Source organism: Mesoplodon mirus (assembly GCF_964341445.2).
Source record: "Mesoplodon mirus genome assembly, chromosome: 1".
Lineage (NCBI taxonomy): Eukaryota > Metazoa > Chordata > Mammalia > Artiodactyla > Ziphiidae > Mesoplodon > Mesoplodon mirus.
Genome location: NC_138976.1, coordinates 83,675,199 through 83,693,517, shown reverse-complemented (window position 1 = coordinate 83,693,517; position 18,319 = coordinate 83,675,199). Strand labels below are relative to the sequence as shown.

The 18,319-nt window shown below is 41.8% G+C and overlaps 1 protein-coding gene across 2 annotated transcripts; it reads left to right on the top strand.

Moving 5' to 3' along the window:
* Nucleotides 1-1,562: 1,562 nt before the first annotated feature.
* On the top strand, nt 1,563-8,239 carry RFK (riboflavin kinase). Of its 2 annotated transcripts, XM_082615593.1 has the most exons (5): nt 1,563-2,772; nt 3,702-3,853; nt 4,654-4,700; nt 5,969-6,071; nt 6,844-6,954. In XM_082615593.1, exons 1-4 carry the CDS (start codon nt 2,691-2,693, stop codon nt 6,069-6,071), a joined length of 384 nt encoding a protein of 127 aa, XP_082471719.1. In that variant the 5' UTR covers nt 1,563-2,690; the 3' UTR covers nt 6,844-6,954. The 2 variants fall into 2 exon arrangements, with proteins under 2 accessions (XP_082471719.1, XP_082471718.1); XM_082615592.1 differs by lacking the exon at nt 4,654-4,700 and having other exon boundaries at nt 2,284-2,772; nt 6,844-8,239.
* Nucleotides 8,240-18,319: the final 10,080 nt, after the last annotated feature.

Below are 18,319 nucleotides of genomic sequence, written 5' to 3'. Positions count from 1 at the left end.
TTGAGGGGAGTCCTTAGAGATAAAACCCAGAATGGCAAATTGAAGGGGACCCTTGGAGGGCTATTTTATTCTGTAGTACCAAGGGAGCCATTGAGGGCTATTGAGCAGCAATGGAAAAGAGTCAGCCTTCTGCCTTTCATATCCTGCACTGATTACACAGTGTTTATGCATAATAATTGACATGTCAACGCAGTTAAAAAAAACTGGAGCCCAAATGCTTCATCTTAGAAATTCTCCAAGTCTCCCTTTCCCTCTTTATAAATTGGGTTTAATGCTTTCCTCCAAAGCTGATAATGAGGATTACATGAAAGAGTGTGTGAAGTACTTACTATCGTCTCATTTAATTCTTAAAACCACTCCTCATTTGTCCCCCATGACCCATTTAATTATTTTACCTCATTTAATTGTCACACCTCCTTGTAATGTTGGAGGAGTAGACCCAACACTTAATGCTTTCCCAGGCTCTCATCTCCAGGGTTTTATTTGGTGTATCATGGATAAGGATGCTCCTGCTGTTGCTGCTATTGAATTTTTTACAACAGGCCAAGAAATTTGTTAAGTGCAGTAGATACAGTATCTCACACAAACCCCACAAAATTATTGATATGCCCATTTAGTTCACAGGGTACTTTGCCCAAGATCACCCAGCAATTAAATGAGGCAAGGCCTGAAATCAAACCCTGGCTTATCTAGCTCTAGCACCTGTGCACTTAACCATTAACTATACAAAATGCCTTTTATTGAGCACTGCTCCCTCTAGCAGCTTTCCAAGCACTTTGTCAGGACTTCATTGGCCTATTTATAGCATAGAATGCTATGTTATCAGGCTTCCCAATAGGTCTCCCCCACTAAGCTGAGTCTCCTGAAGGCCAAGACCTTGTCTCAGACACCTTTGTTCCCCCGGCACCTTGCATTATGCTTGGCACATGCTGGGCTTGTTAATTCATTCTTTCTGCAGATACTTTCAGAGAGTTTGCTATAAGCCAGGCGCTATACTAGTATTGGGGAAATAACACAGTCTTACCAACAAAGACCCTGCCAACTAAAAAATTACCCATAACCTAAAAGTTGAGAGTTATGTTTTATTCAGCAGGAATTTTTAGGAATTCAAGCCCAGGAGGCAGCATCTCAAGTAACCCTGAGCGAACAGCTCCAAGGAGGCAATGGGGGAAGCCAGATTATATAGAAGTTTTACAACAAAGGGCAGGTAGTCCAAACGTCAAAAGATTATTGTTAATTAAAGAAAACCAGGTATCCCAAGTTAAGGAATTTAGTATCTTTCTATGTATGGGAGGATGCAAGCGTCTGGGCTCATTGAAATCATTCCTTTGATGTGCACCTCACTTATCTGGGGCCAGTATCCTGTGTTTTCACATCCTGAGTTTCCTCAGGGCTCACCAGGTCATACTGGAGGGCTACATCGCTAATGACTGTGACATCCTTAGCTTACCGGTATGACTGGAAATATTCCATTTCTCAACCCCTTTGGTACCGATAGAGAGAGAACAATTTGAACACTGGGTAAGCACTATCAGAGTTAAAGTAAAAGGATAATGACTGCAAAGGCTGGACAGAGTTTCACACATTTGTAGAGAAAGGCAAAAGAGAAGAATTAGAACTTCTTTCTCAAGAACAAGACAAGAGGATATACCTTGTGAGTGACCCTGGAACTATTTCCCGAGGTAATGTTCACAGTTCCAACGGTCAGAAAGCCCACAAATTTGCACTGCAGTAGAGATCAAGTCTTACATCAAGTTTATTAAGTTCTAAGGCAGACCGGAAGATAGAGGGAGGGTCGGCAGCCGCTTCCCTGCTCAAAAAAATTGCATCACTGTAACCTTCCACTAGTCACTGGGATTGCAGCGTTACAGACCAGGACCCGCTCCCCTTACATACATACCCGCTTACATACTGATACAACTTCGGACCATGGTCAAGTGGTCTGGGGGAGAGGAGGTCCACTTCCCGTAGCTAGTCGTGAAAAGCTTCTATGAAGAGGTGGAATTTTGGAGGTTTAATAAATCTTTAAAAAGCGAATGAGTGATGAATGACGAGCAACCTAGCAGTTGTCAAGGAGCTAAAGAACGTCTCTTCTCGGCATCAGGATCATAATGAAAAGGAAAAGGGGGAAAGAAACACTTCGGAGTGTCTGAGAATGAGGACAGTGCTTTCACAGGCACCAGGCTGAAACACGTCTCCCCCCTTCGGTTCCCACCGCCCGGGAAAAGAGAGATACCAAGGAAAAAACCGACACCGCCCAGGCTACGTTGGAGGCGGGGCTACGTTGGGGGTGGGGCTACGGAAGCCGTACGAGCGCCGGGGCGCTAGGCCTGGGCAGAGTGCGTAGGCCCGTGGCGCTCGGTGGGCTAGGGGGCCGTCCCAAGCCGGCCCGCCCCCGCTCCGCTCCCCGCCCACAGCCGCACTTCCGCGGTCGCCGGCGTTCAGGAGCCCAGACCCAGCGTCTGAGTTGCCCGGCGCCGTCTGTTCGGTCAGTGGCGTGAGCGTCTCGCCGTGGTGTGTCGTCCGCGCCGTTCGGCCAGTTATACGCCCGTGCACTCGCCCGGCCGGCCGGCCTGCGGAGCTCCCGCCCGCGTCCCCCGGCTGGTCCGGGGCGTCCGGGCACCGCCTCGACGGCGGCTCCGCCGGACGCGCATACTGGACCGCAGCCCGCACCCCGAGCGGACGGCGTCATGAGGCACCTGCCGTACTTCTGCCGCGGCCAGGTGGTGCGGGGCTTCGGTCGCGGCTCCAAGCAGCTGGGCATCCCTACAGGTGAGCGCGGGAGGGCGCGGAGTCCCCCACCCACGCTGGGCCGGGTCACCTGAGGGCGGGGACGTCAGCCGGGGGGCTCCGGGCCGGGTGGTGGGGCAACGGGCAGAGATGACGTTCCCGTCCTTCCCGCTCCCTCTTTGTTGAGGCTGAGGACCTTTGGTCGGACTGATGGAGTGCGTCCTTGCCCGTGGCTCCGATCTCACCGGCTTGGGGGGTGGTGAGGGCAGGAAGCCGGAGCTGAGTTTCGGGAGCCCTCTTTCCCGCCTCGCTATCCAGCCGTGATAAATCCGCCAAGCGTGGCGCGCGTCTTTCTCTTTAGAAAATGTAATGTGGGCCCGATAGGCTAAATTCTTAAGCCAGCTGTAAGGTTTTCGTTCTTTAAATACGTTAGTAGGTTGTGTTCAAGTGATGACACAGGCAGATGAATGAGAACCAGGTATTTTTTTTGGTCTGCATTAGTTTTAGTTGTCAGGTCCTGAAGGTATGCTTAATTTTTCCTTAAAAATACATTCCAGGGCTGCACCTAGACCTATTAAAGCAGTCTTTGAGCTTGGGACCTAGGCATGTATATTTCGAAAATAGAGATCTTTTCAAGAGATGCTGAACCTCCTTAAGAAGGACCAGGGCTAAAAAAAAAACCCCAGCTGTTCATGTACCTGTTTTCTTCTACTGTGAGAGTTTACGATTTTTGGTACACTTACTATAACCTGGTAACTTATACATATATAATCTGGTACCTTTTTTCCTAACCAATACGTATGAAGAGGAGAAAGAAATCCTAGCCAGAGTATGAAATGATGGGATTAATAATTGTAGTTAGAGTCCTAGGAATCTTGTGAGGGTAATGATTTAGACTAGCCTTACATGTGAATTTTCTAAATATTGACTATGAAACTCTAAATATTAGCATATTTTCTTCTGTTGTTTAGCTAACTTTCCTGAACAAGTAGTAGATAATCTTCCAGCTGATGTATCCACTGGCATATATTATGGTTGGGCCAGTGTTGGAAGTGGAGACGTCCATAAGATGGTGGTGAGCATAGGATGGAACCCATACTACAAGAATACAAAAAAGTCCATGGTAAGAATTAAGAATTGTATTTCACTGTAAACAGAGAATGGGATGATGATTTAGAGTAATACACAGATAGAACTCATCAGTGGTGATCCCAACATAATCCAAATACGAGAATTTACTTGACAGATTTAAAAGTGAAGAGTTTAGTTACTATTTGAATGGAATAACTTTTCCATCCTTTTCACTTTCAAGATTGTGTCTTTGGATCTAAAGTGAGTCTCTTATGAAGGGGGTATAGTTGGATCTTGTGTTTTTGAACCATTCTGCTAATCTCTGCCTTTTGATTGGAGAGTAATCCATTTACATTTGAAGTAATTACTGATAAGGAGAGATGTCTGATGTTTTGCTATTTGTTTTTTGTATGCTTTATAGCTTTTTTGTCAGTTCCTCCATTACTGCCTTTTTTGTTTAGTTGACTTTTTTTTTGTAGTGACACATTTTGATCCCTTTCTTATTTCCTTTTGTGTATTTTCTATAAATATTTTCTTTGTGGTTACCATGGGGACTGCATTTAACATCCTAAAGTTATAAAAATCTATTTTGAATTTATATGAACTTAATAGTATACCAGAACTCACAAATTACATCATTGTGTACCCAATAACATAGATTAATAAATTTTTATGCGTTTATCTTTTAAATCATGGAGAAAATAGAAAGTGGAATCACAAACCAAAACTACAGTAATTAATTTTTATAACTGCCCATGTGTTTACCTTTATTAGAAATAAAAGTGAAATAAAGTTGAGTTCACCAGTTAATATAGGTCATTTACTCTTTAATTATTTGGTCACCCTGTTAAGGTAGAACTGCTTACGCCGTGGATGGTGCTTTCTGATAAAATTGCAAGGTGATGCTTTTTTTCCTCTTTTTAAACACCTTTGAGGGTATACATAATTCTTCTGTTCTTATGAACAGAAAACCTACACAGCTTAAGTGCTTAATCTGCTAGATGTGGCTGAATCTTTGGGTCAGCTCAAGTATGTGGCACAAACAGTTATAGTTGATCTAAGTTTCATCCTCTTTGAAGAGTTTATAGAAAAGTGCTGGTATAAGCAATAGAAGTGGCCCAGAACTACTTAACATTGTGCTCAGTGTTCCTCTTATTTTTCAGGATTAAGGGTGTGTTGGAATAGATAAAGAAAATGAAAGAAGGCAAAATATTTTTCTCTGGAATGAGAGGAAATGAAGGGGAGGGGAGGCTATCCCATGACTAATTTTTCCTTATCAGCTACTCAGATAACAGAACTCTTACTGTAGAGCCAGTTAAGGAGTGCCTTGGAGGTCCTTCCATAGTTAGGAGAAACTCAGTTTTCCATTGGTAGGAGGTTCATACTTTTTACAGTTTTTCTTTTTCCTTTTCTTTGCTGATAACAGACATACATGATGTGCCTGATCAAGTCTTTATCCCTTTTAAAAAAATTGGATTGTCTGTCTTACTGACTTAAAGAAGTTCTTAATATATTCTGGATCCAATTCTTTTGTTGGAACTATGTATGACAAATGCCTTCTTCCACTGTGTTGCCTTTTTTTTTTTTTTTAATTCGCTTAATGGAATGGTATCTTTTGAAGAAGAGTTTCTTTGCTCGTTCCCTCTGCTGTATTTGCTCAGTTTTTTCACTTTAATAAGACCCTTAATTACTTTGGTGCATGTTAGCTTTTTCTAAAAACAGCAAATCGGGCTTCCCTGGTGGCGCAGTGGTTGAGAGTCCGCCTGCCGATGCAGGGGACACGGGTTCGTGCCCCGGTCCGGGAAGATCCCACATGCCGTGGAGCGGCTGGGCCCGTGAGCCATGGCCACTGAGCCTGCGCGTCCGGAGCCTGTGCTCCGCAATGGGAGAGGCCACAACAGTGAGAGGCCCGCGTACCGCAAAAAAAATAAAATAAAAATATAAATAAATAAATAAATAAAAACAGCAAATCACACCAGATTTGTGGGATAGCATCTACCTTACTCAGTTATAATGGTACAAGGTCAAGAACAGGAGCAATGGAAGAATTCAGGAAATACTGTTCTTAGATTTTAACCTGTCTTTAAAATTTTAAGGAGGGTTGATTGTTTCATTTAAATTACCTCACCATAAAGCTAAATTCAATTTTAACATCTCTTGACTGTAGGAAACTCATATCATGCATACTTTCAAAGAGGACTTCTATGGGGAAATTCTCAACGTGGCCATTGTCGGCTACCTCAGACCAGAAAAGAACTTTGATTCTTTAGGTAAGTTCTTATTTAGATCTTCTTAAATATTACTGCAGCTACTTCTGCTGCTTCTCCTAATAGTAATCATGGCTAGACAGATAATATTTGAGCATTTAATATGCTAGGCACTGCTTTAAGTGCCTTACATGAATCAACTCACTTTATCCCCACAACACCCACATGAGGAATTATTTTGCCGATTTTGCAGATGAGGAAATTGGCCCAGAGAGGTTAAGTAATTTGCCCGGGGTAGCATAGTACGTGATGGAGCCTAGGTTCAAACCCAGCAGGCTGGCTCTCTCTCCAACAGTATGAAGTTAATGAAACCTTTATTTCCTTTTCATATTTTAAGGAACAAGTAAGAGTTAATACTGTGATGAATAATGATGCTTAGCGGTAGTTGAAGTGTAAGAAGCAGTAAATCGGAACATTTAAGACAAATGTCAAGTATCTTAGTGTAGTGTGATAGTTTTAATTCTAATGTAGAGTTTCTTTTACAAATGTAAATACTGAAGAGAATTGATAGTATTTGTTTCTTCCATTTAGTATATGCCATGTACCTTTCTGCTAATGCCTTTCTCTAGGTAATTGCAAGAAGATTAGGGACATTTTTGTGTACTATTGACTTTTACTTAAGTCTAGAAGAAAGGATGAAGCAAACATTATTGGCCATCTACCCTGTGCCAGGAACACTGCCAGCCTATGAGATTTTAGGCGAAGCTGAGCAAAGGAGTAGTAAAAAAGCACAGCAGCAGTTTTTCGTTCTCTACCTGGTGTATTCTCTCCACAGAGTCACTTATTTCAGCCATTCAAGGTGATATTGAGGAAGCTAAGAAACGACTAGATTTACCAGAACATTTGAAACTCAAAGAAGACAATTTCTTCCAGGTTCCTAAAAGCAAAATAATGAATGGCCACTGAAGGAAAAGCATCTTATTTATTCATTCACTGTTTTCTAATATTTTACTGCTCACAACTCTACAGTCTCATCTTGGTTGTACTTTAAAAATCAAACATTTTCCTACAGCTGTGAATTAAACAGTACAATGTAGTTACCATATTATGTTCCAACTGTTCAATTAAACCCATCATGTTACAGTACTAAAAAGGTTCATTTTAAAAATCAAGATTCTTTTTTATGTAATATGTTGATTAAAATGTACCATAGAAAGGTCTTAAGTGTTTTATAATGGAAATGAAATATATATAAATATGGGTAACAGGCAAGTCACTGGTTTGAGATGACAGCTATTAATTCTCATGGTAAAATTCTAGCATGCATGTACCTGTATAGCATGCTCTGCTAATCAGAAGGCTCATAAAAATAACTATATTAAGCAGAGGTTTGACAGTTTATTACAAACCTAAGGGGAAAAATCCAGACTTCATAATTTTGATATTTTGTGCATTTATATATTATTACAGACATGAAGACTTATGAAATTTCATTTTAGTTAGTCATTTCCTTTAAGGGCTCAAATCACTGTACTGGGTTCCATTTTTGTTACAGCTGCCTCAGTTCTAATTGGTCTAGACTCTCTCCCTGTTATTTTTTTGTTTTTCTTTTAAAACAGTAAAATGAGTGTTTTTCGAATCTCTAGCTCTCATTTTTGTGTTGTATAACACTTCTCTCTTTTTAAGAGTAGATACTCTTCAACATTTTTCTTAACCTTTGTTTCCTGTAAACAATTGTCAGTGTCAGTTCTTGCATTTAGAATATCCAACTTTACATTTACAAAATGTAGAGTTTCATCTGTGTCTGTATCTGCCATCCCATCGCTTCACTATATGAACAGTGATTAAGTGCATATCTCTAGCATTTTAGAAAAAACACCCAAATGTTCACCTGTAGGTTTCCTCAAAGTTTAAATGAACACCTAGCATTTCATTTATATATACCAGTTTCTTAAACAACACAAAATACTTGTTCTCCCCCCTAGGGAAACTATTTAAGAGCCAACTAAACTATGAAATACAGAGTTATTTGTTTTTAATGTGACTGTATGTTCCTGAGCAAATGCAGACTGTTGTAGTTGTGTGTGAACAATGTAATTTAAGGCTAAAGAGTGCTATCTGGAAGATAATTTTAAAGATAACTCATTATAAAACCATTTTCCCCTAATCTGCATAAATGAGAACTGATTTTAACAAAACTGTTTATATAACATTTAGAAGAACATCTAAAACTAATGTTGGAGAAGGGGGAAGCAGGAATAAATTCAGTTGGATTGTTTTGACTTTGGTGTATGAATTTATGGCAAACAGTGTAGTATGTGTATTTTTCATTTCTTCTTTAAAGAAATACTTAGAAAATGTAATTTAATGTTAGAAATCCTATACTTGAAAGAAGCCTCAATTGTCGGTGGTTCTATGAAACAAAGTTAAAAACAAACATGGAAAGTGTAAAAAAGATTTGTGTTTGAGTAGCTTGCGACTGATTGTGTCCTCATTAAGTGTGAAAATTCTTTGATATTGTCACCTTACATTTTGTTAAATAACTATTGCTTTTGAAAAGCGTATAGTGTGTGGTTTAGGAGTTAGTTAATAGTGTCTACATTTTTTTAAGTTTTATATATAAAGTATTTATGTATTATAAGAAATTGCAGTAGGGCCATTTTCAATTAGTCAGTGTTTTCAGGCCTTGAAATAAATCTTGACCAAAGGATGTTTCTTCTTTTTTTGTGTCAGTTTGAGTCTTTTGCTTTGTCTATATAAATTCCTGATTTGTTGGTTGATGGTTACTGGTTACTGTAAGGTGTGTTAGAGGCCCTGAATAGTGAGTTACAGGCAGCAGCTACAGGGAGAACCTGGCCAGCAGCAGTGGTTCTACAAACAGAGGCCTTGCCTTTAACGGCCCTTGTAGATTAGGTCTGAGTACCCTTCCATAACCCCTGCTCCAATACAGCGTTTTGTAACCCTCATTACTTGTGCCACCAACCCCCTCGCAGTGACTTGGGACTCTTGCCTGTCTCCACTACATGGAGAAACTCACAGTGGCTCTTTCGACACTTCATCACCAGTGCGCTCAGTTATGGAGGCTTAAAGCCTTGCAGTTAAGGGCTGTAACACGGTTCTGATCAGGGAGATGTAAGCAGAAGTCTACTTGGAGTTTATGAGGACAGTTCTGCTTCCCTGGTGAAAGTGCTAGCCTTTTCCTGTTCTCTTACCTGGAAAATGGATGGAGGCTGATAGAGGAGAGCCAATCTGACCTTCTGGGACTGAGGTAGGAAATAAATCTACCCCATAGAAAGAAATGCCATCGTAAGCAAGAGTTAGCAGAAACAAATTACAGAATAAGCTCTACAAAGGTGACAGATACGGGGATTATCAGATACAGAACTTGAAATCACTGTATAATATGTGTAAAGAAATAAGAGTGTCAAAAATGGGGAAATAAGGTTCTATAAAAAATGAGGCAGATTTAGGAATTGTCAAAATAGAATTTATATTGATGAAAAAAATAATTCAAATTTAAAGCTCAGTGGAGAGGATAAGTACAGGTTAGGCACAGTTGCTGAGCTGTGAGATCTGACAGTCTGTGACTGCTCTCATACACCTATTGTCTAGTCACTCCAAATTCGCTTCCCATGCTTTTTGTAATGTGGCTGTGACTTAACATTTCTTTGACAGTTGGCTTCCTTTTGGGTCAGGTCACGCATGGACGTTGAGCCCTAGCTTGTGTCACAGGCAGCTCAGTTCTTGGACTTACCCCTGTGCTTACTTTCCCTGTTCCTGAGTGTGTATTTGGGATAGACATAACCTGACAACTGACAGAATCCCCACTTTGGTTCCCTGACTGAAACAAGGGCCAAGTAGAAGCCAGAATAGTAAAGCAAGTCAGTGCTACATCTCTGGGGAAATTGCCAAGTGCCATCATTAAAAATACAGAAAGAAAAGCAAAAAAATAAATAAATACAGAAAGATTCAGGGTAAAGGCTCCTAACATCTGTTCAGACTGTACAGAAACAATGGATCTTGGGAAATGACTGTATTATCAACTAATCAGGTGATGACCTCAACTGTAGCTGTTGTCCAGGATATATAAAATGTCTCCTCAGATTTCTAAAGATTGGTGTAAGGAACATATCACAACATGATGGAGAAAAATCAGTATTTTTAAAATACAAAAATACCACAATGGAAAGCTATGTTGAAATGAATGATAATATGCAACGTGTAAAAATTTATAGGATATAACTAATGCTATCAGAATTATAGCTTTAAATACATAGAAAAGAAAGATCAATAATCTAAGCTTTGATCTCAAGCTAGAAAAAGCATAGCAAAAGAAGCCAGACAAAAATGAGTACACACTGGGCTTCCCTGGTAGCACGGTGGTTAAGAATCCGCCTGCCAGTGCAGGGGACACGGGTTTGAACCCTGGTCTGGGAAGATCCCACATGCCACGGAGCAGCTAAACCCAGGCATCATAACTACTGAGCCTGTGAGCCACAACTACTGAAGCCTGCGCTCCTAGAACCCATGCTCCGCAACAAGAGAAGCCACCACAATGAGAAACCCGTGCACCACAACGAAGAGTAGCCCCCGCTCACTGGAACCAGAGAAAAGCCCATGCACAGCAATGAAGACCCAACGCAGCCAAAAATAAAATTTTTAAAAATGAGTACACACTGTGGTTCTATATAAATTGTAAGAACAGACAAAACTATAGCAAAAATGGTCAGAGTGGTTCTAGAGGACGGGTGACAGGAGGATTATGAAGGCTGTTGGGTGCTTCCGTCTCCCTGTCCTGTTTCTAGATCTGGGTGATGGTTGCATAATGTGCTCGCTTGTGAAAATTCATCAAGCTTTATACCTACTTGTACACATTCAAGTAAGGCAAATGATGTTCTGTATAGCTTGGCTGTGAATATCATTTACACAGTCAAGAATTACAGCACTGAATTTTTATGAAGCAAAATACGTTTATTGGGAGGATGAGGAGGAGGGAAGTGTGCAGGGGCCGTGATGGGAAGTTTGGGAAAGAAATGCTCATCTTCCGTTAGTGGGAAATGAGTAGGTAGATACCTAACCTGAAAACACAGGAAGCCGCAGTATAAGCATCTCCCTTAGAGATAGGGAGAAAACATTAAATAACTGAAAGGGTTGAAATTGCTTGCTTCTAAGGAGTGGGAAATGGGATGTGATGGGAGCAAACAAATTAATATTTCTTTTTCTTACTATGTCTTGTTAAATAATTTGATTCCTTAAACTATGTGCAGGTATATCCTGATAAAAATAAAAATTAGCCTTTAGGAAGTTAATTATGTATTTGGAGGGTGTAAAAAGTTGTGAAACTTTTTTAAAAAATAAATTTATTTATTTATGGCTGCGTTGGGTCTTCATTGCTGTGCACGGGCTTTTCTCTAGTTGCGGTGAGCAGGGGCTACTCTTTGTGGTGGTGCGAGGGCTTCTTATTGCAGTGGCTTCTCATGTTACGTAGCATGGGCTGTAGACATGCAAGCTTCAGTAGTTGTGGCTCACGGGCTCAGTAGTTGTGGCACACGGGCTTAGTTGCTCCGTGGCATGTGGGATCTTCCCAGACCAGGGCTTGAACCTATGTCCCCTGTATTGGCAGGCAGATTCTTAACCACTGTGCCACCAGGGAAGTCCCAGGATAAACATTTTTAAACAATGTATTATATTTTCAAATTACATGCTCAGTATGTTTTTCTTCAATTTACAAACACCTTTTTGAATAAAGTACCTCTAAATTCAGTGAGTTCAACTAGTAATCTGGAAAAAGTAATGCACACATTATAAAGCATGCTGTTCAATAGAACTTTCTGCTATCGTGATAATGTTCCATTTCTTCACTCTCCAGTAATTACTTTAAATAGCCACATATGCCTAGTGACTATTGTATTAGACAATACAACTATAGAAGATCCAAAAAAAAAAAAGGAAATACAAAGGAAATAATATATTTACTGTGCTTTTTTCAGATTAACAATTGGACCAATTACTTTAATTTTGAGGTACTTTATCTGAAAATGCATGGGCCACATTTCATGAAAAAAGAACTAACGTAGTTTAAATTGTTTCTCAGCTTCGTGGATACTATGTATATAGTACTCTTTTCTTCTACTTAGTTTGCTCTTTTTCTAATTTCTCATTTATTTTCAGCCATTATTTCCTTCATAAGCATTTTAAGTCTAAAGCTCACCCCCCCACCCCCACTACAGTTTTACCTGCCAGCATGTGGAAGCCAGCCCCTCAGAAAGGGAGTGAGCTGTCTGGCATTTGGCATCTCTGTTCAGCTCTCCTGATCACAGTCCTGTACACAGTCACCTTCCCCTAGAGGTCTCAATGGATTAACATTATTAAGTTAGGTTGAAGGGCATTTAACAGAAGGGAGATGGATATATTTGAATGGCATTCATGAATATATGAATTCATATACCAACCGACAATAGCGTCTCTCTTTTTCTAAAAAAAAAATTTATTTATTTATTTTGGCTGCATTGGGTCTTAGTTTCGGCATGTGGACTTTTTTTTTTTTTTTTGCGGTACGCAGGCCTCTCACTGTTGTGGCCTCTCCCGCTGCGGAGCGCGGGCTTTGGACGCGCAGGCTCAGCGGCCACGGCTCACGGGCCCAGCCGCTCTGCTGCATGTGGGATCTTCCCAGACCGGGGCACGAACCCGTGTCCCCTGCATCGGCAGGCGGACTCTCAACCACTGCGCCACCAGGGAAGCCCTCGGCATGTGGACTTCTTAGTTGTGGCGTGCACGCAGGATCGAGCTCCCCGACCAGGTATCGAACCCGGGCTCCCTGCATTGGCAGCGGTGAGTCTCACCCACTGGACCACAAGGGAAGTCCCCACAATAGTCTCTTTATAGCAGCCTCCCACAAACTCCAGTGTCTCATATGTTTATAATTGCCTTAAGCTCTTTCACCTAGAGTGTAAACTTCTGGAAGCCTTGAACTGTATTTTAATTCCTCCAGCACTTATGTATAGAAAGTGCTCTGTCTATAATTGTGCATTAATTAGAAATAAATATATCTTGGATATTGGGGCCTTAATACAGCAACAGAATTAGAGAAAGCTTCACTGGGGACCCGGCTTGTGGGCCAAATAGTTTTTAAACCTGGCTCTGCCTTCCTTAGCTCCATTTTATTCTCCAAAGCAAAATCTATGCCATGGATGAAGCCTCAAGGGCTGAGTTTTGTTATCTATTAAGGGCTCGTTACAGTCATTATGATAGATATTAACATATTTTTCTCATAGAAAAATTGTGACTTCCTGAATATTTTATTTCTAATCCTTCATGAACTGATACTTAAAAAAATACAAACTGATGAGGATGACTATAATTTTTGTGACTTTCTGTTTGAATAAAAAAAAAATCCCCCCCCTCAAAAATACAATAAAAATTACTAGAAAAATAGTCACATACTTGGATGTCTTGACAACGTCAAAATGCTGTAAGGGATTCTAAATACTTTCAATTTCAGTAAGAGACAGTTCATAGGCCAGTAGCAGTCACAGACCACACTTTGGGCTTTCCCTGTTAGCCAGAGCAGATTGACAAACTTTTGTAAAGGGCCAGACAGAAAATTCTTAAGGCTTTGCCATATCGAAAAAGCCACCATGGACAATATGTAAATGAATGGGCATGGCTATGTTTCAAATTTTTATTTAGTAAGGCAGGAGGTTGGATTTGGCCCATAGACCCACAGTTTGCCAACTCCTGAGTGAAAAGAGCTCTTTTTTTTCAATCTTTATTAGCACATAGAGAAATAGTAACCTTTTTCCCAATTACTATGCAGGTTTTATGTAATTCATGTGCACACACTTTTGAAGCACAGGTGTTAACACTGAAGGAAGATCGTTATGGGTTTAAAGTGGTATTGGTATCTTCAAATCTGGAGTGCCCAGGTGAAATTTTAAATGTTTACTCTTCTAGTTGTGAGGAGTAGGTGATCACAAGATGCCAACACTGGATAAGAACTTAATGTTTTGTCCCCCCCAGATTGATATGTTGAAGTCCTAACACCCAATATATTAGCAGGTGGAGCCTTTGGGAGGTAATTAGGTCATGAGGGTGGAGCCCTCATCAATGGGATTAGTCCCCTTATAAAAGGACCGCCAGCGAGCTCTCTCGCTTTCTTTCCACTACTTGAGGGTGTAATGAGAAGTTGGCAGTCTTGCAACCTGGAAGAGGACTCCCAACAGAACTGGACCATGCTGACTCCGTGATCTCAGACTTGCAGCCTCCAGAACTGGTGAGAAATACATTTCTGTTGTTTCTAAGTCATGCAATCTATGGTATTTCTTTTATAGCAGCCTGAACAGACTAAGACAGGAACCCTGATGTGAAATAAAGTAGGTGACCTCTTCCTTCCCTCTCCGCTTCTCCCTTTCCCTCTTTTTCATGCTCCCCCCCACCCCCCATCTTCCCCTTCTCTTCTCCTCTTTTCTCACTCTCTAATGGAAACAGGTGTGAGCAGTTGAACTGGGAGTGAAGAAGATACAAAGGCATCATCTATAAAATGTTTGTAATATTTCTCTTTGGAACTAGATATGAAATGTCTCCAGGGTATTGGTCTTAATAGAATTTCTTAAGGTCAATGCTGTAAACCAACACTAGTTCCCTGGGTTACCCTGGACAATGGGGTGAGCAGAACTGCTGAGGGGTATGTAGGAAAGGAGTGGTTGCCAGTGCCTGTATAGTTGAGAGTCTTGAGTGCTCACTACTGCTGTGTATAGCGGAGCCTCATCTTAGGAAGGGGTTAGGTTGTAAAGTCAGCAAGCATGGCCAAAAGGCAGATACAGAAGTCAAAAAGACCCATGAAACTTTTTTTTTTTTTTTTTTTTTTTTGCCTGTGTGCCATGTGGGATCTTAGTTCCCGGACCGGGGATCCAACCCATGCCCCCTGCAGTGGAAGCGCAAGGTCTTAACCACTGGACCGCCAGGGAAATCCCAGAAAACTTCTTATCTTTAAATTGCTAAAACCTGGGTCTTTTGTAACTCAAGCCTAAGATTGAATTCTCCTGTGTCTCTTTACATTTTGGCCATGGTCTCCTTATTCTGGGATAGTAGGGGCCTTGGTTGAGTTTGAACAAGCAAGGATAACTGAGCAAATAAAAGAATCTTACTTTTCTCTCTCATGCTCTTGTCCAACGAACCTATGTAGCTGAATTTTCTTAAGTTGAACACAACTGCACTGTATCACCTTTTGTATTTCCCACAGCAGACCTAAGCCTCATAGTTACCATTTCAGCTGGGAATCTGTTTGCAAGTAACAAATGGATTCTGGCTGATTTAGGCTAGAAAGGAATTTACTGGAAGAATGATGGGTTGCTCAGGGGATAGATGGGAAAGCTGGAAACTGGGTGAGAAAAGGGGAACTCTGAGCAAAGGGGACCTCGAACCAGAGCCAGAATGACTGTACAGAGCTAGTTCATCAAGGGCACTGCTGCTGAGTAGGGAGGCCCCAAATTCCCATCAAACGCCAGCAGAACCATGTCCTCCACACTGCTGGCTGGCCCTGTTGCCCTGGAAATGAATCTTTATATGATTAGCATCTGATTGGCCAAGCTTCAGTCACATGCCCCTGTGTTACCTGCAAGAGGGGCTGGAATACTGAGTACCTGGCTATTTCAGCTTCTTTTTTTTTTTTTTTTTTTTTGCGGTACGCGGGCCTCTCACTGCTGTGGCCTCTCCCGTTGCGGAGCACAAGCTCCGGACGCGCAGGCTCAGCGGCCATGGCTCACGGGCCCAGCCGCTCCGCGGCATGTGGGATCCTCCCGGACCGGGGCACGAACCCGTGTCCCCTGCATCGGCAGGCGGACTCTCAACCACTGTGCCACCAGGGAAGCCCCTATTTCAGTTTCTCTGAGAGAAGCTTTTCTATCAAAGTTCATGCAGTGGGAAATAAATTCCCTAAACATAAGGAAAGGGTTCCAAAACTGGGCATTAAATTAAAAAAAAAAAAAAAAAGAAGAAGAAGACAAATATCCACTACCATCACCTAATTCTGAAGGAAATTATGATCTTCTGAGTATATGGTATCCATCCACTCCTTCAGCCACTCCAAAAAGCATTCCTTATATTAAGTTAGAATGTTCCAGAGAGACTGATAGAACCTTTGGTTTTCTTTTACTGAAGGAAGAAAAAGTGATCCATAGTATCTCCTTTTTTATCTTGATTTGCTGGAAGCTCAGGGCTAATGTTCAATCACAGTAGCTATAATCATCTAGAACCCTGATTTTCAAAATGTTCTCCAAACTGCTGTAGAGCCTCATAGAAGTGCCACGAGCAATGGGCAGGCAAGGGGACCTCTGCCGCTTCCCACCCTCCTTACTTTAAGGCAGCACTCTTAACTGTCTGGTGAAGACTACGTTTGATTAAAGGCCTCCATTGCTAAGAAATACTTAAACTTCTGCTTGGATTGATTAAACTACTTACATCCTCCTCCCTCAGGGTTCACGTCCTCTATTTCCATGTCAACAATTTCATTTGTATACGTAAAAGACTCACTGCAAGCACTTTTCTGGAAGCAGATGGATATAAATCCTAGAAGAGTCACTCTCTCTGGGGCTTCAAGAGGATTCTGGGGTGTGGGTTCTGCTTGGCTCCATGTAAACAAATACCTGTTTCTAACTATTTATGAGTCACTGATAGGAATTCCAGGTTAATCTCAGGGTCCTTTTAGGCCTCTCTGAGCCTTCAAAATATTTTCTCCTGTTGCCCAGGGAGTTGTTTTGCTTACAGATTTGCTTGTATTTCAAATGAATTAAAGGCTCCCCATCCATGACTGTATTTCTGTCAAATGAAGAGTTTTGTTTTGTTTGCAAATCTATCTCCTGAACCTGACAAACCGTAATACTATAATATTCTGAGATTTCCACCATATTTCAAAAGCAGGATTTTCGCTGGCTCTTCGCCTGACCAGCTAGACCTGTTCTCTGCTGTTTCCTACTGATTTAGTTTGAGTACTTTTCTGAAGAAAGGGTTATCTTGGATTCTCTGCCCCTTTTGAAAGTTTATTTTCTTCATTCCTTTTTAGACAGTCTTGCAAAGGAATAGCTAATAGGAAATATCACCAAAACAGCTTAACTACACGAAGGAGATCATGTTCTTTGTAAGAATACAATATTAAAAGTCAAGTACAGATAACTAGGTACACGTTGAACACATTCAAAAGAAGAGTATGGGCTTCCCTGGTGGCGCAGTGGTTGAGAGTCCGCCTGCCGATGCAGGGGACACGGGTTCGTGCCCCGGTCCGGGAGAATCCCACATGCTGCGGAGCGGCTGGGCCCGTGAGCCATGGCCCCCTGAGCCTGCGTGTCCGGAGCCTGTGCTCCACAGCGGGAGAGGCCACAACAGTGAGAGGCCCGCATACCGCAAAAAAAAAAAAGAAGAGTATGTCCCCGTGTTTCACTATAGAGATTCAAGATGGGAGTGATTACATTCTCTCCATTTCATCTATTGAATACTTCCCAGTGGTAAATGTTAGTGGTCCTACCAGTAGGAGATTCAATTTGCCTTTATTCACATCACTTCATTGCTCCTCCCAAGAAGTCTGAGACATCCTGCTAGATGTTATTGTAACTACGCTTTAGGTGAAGAAACTGAAAGTCAAAGGTAAACTCAGACCGACTTGAACTGTGTTGGCAGAAAATTTCAGAGCTGAGTATGGAATCCAGGTCTTCACCCATTACAGGAGGGAAACACCCATTACAGGAGGGAAACAATCTTAGTAGACTCAGGCTTAGCCTCCCAGCCCTGGAGGAGTTGTGTATTTGGGACCCTGGGAGCTATGGATGGTGGCGTAGTGAGTGAGGACAATCCCCAGGCCCACCGATTAGCAGCTTTTGCAGGACATGGCAGCTTACCCTTTGCTTGGCTCTTGCCTCTACTAGCTGGAGTGTTTTAGGCACAGGATAGAGTTAGCAAAGCTGAGATCAAACTTTTAGTTGAGGTAGTAAAAAGGCAGAAATTTCACAAACGTCTAAGTCTTCATCAACTTGGCATGCTGTGGACAGGAACAAGGTCTCTGAGTCTGGAGGAACTGAGAAGTGCCGAGGATCCAGTTCACAGACTGGACCAGGAGAGTCAACTCATGTGAGGGGAGGGTGCCTAGGATTAGGGCCTAAGGCCCTGGCAAGCTCCTTGGGCCACTTGTTGTGATTCCATTGACATCCATCTCTTGCTCCCTGTAAAGTCCCATCATACATGGACCCTCCACAGCAAGCTCACGTTCCCTAGTAATCCCTAAACGCTGATTGCTTATTCCAGACTCCAAGCCTTTGCTTATT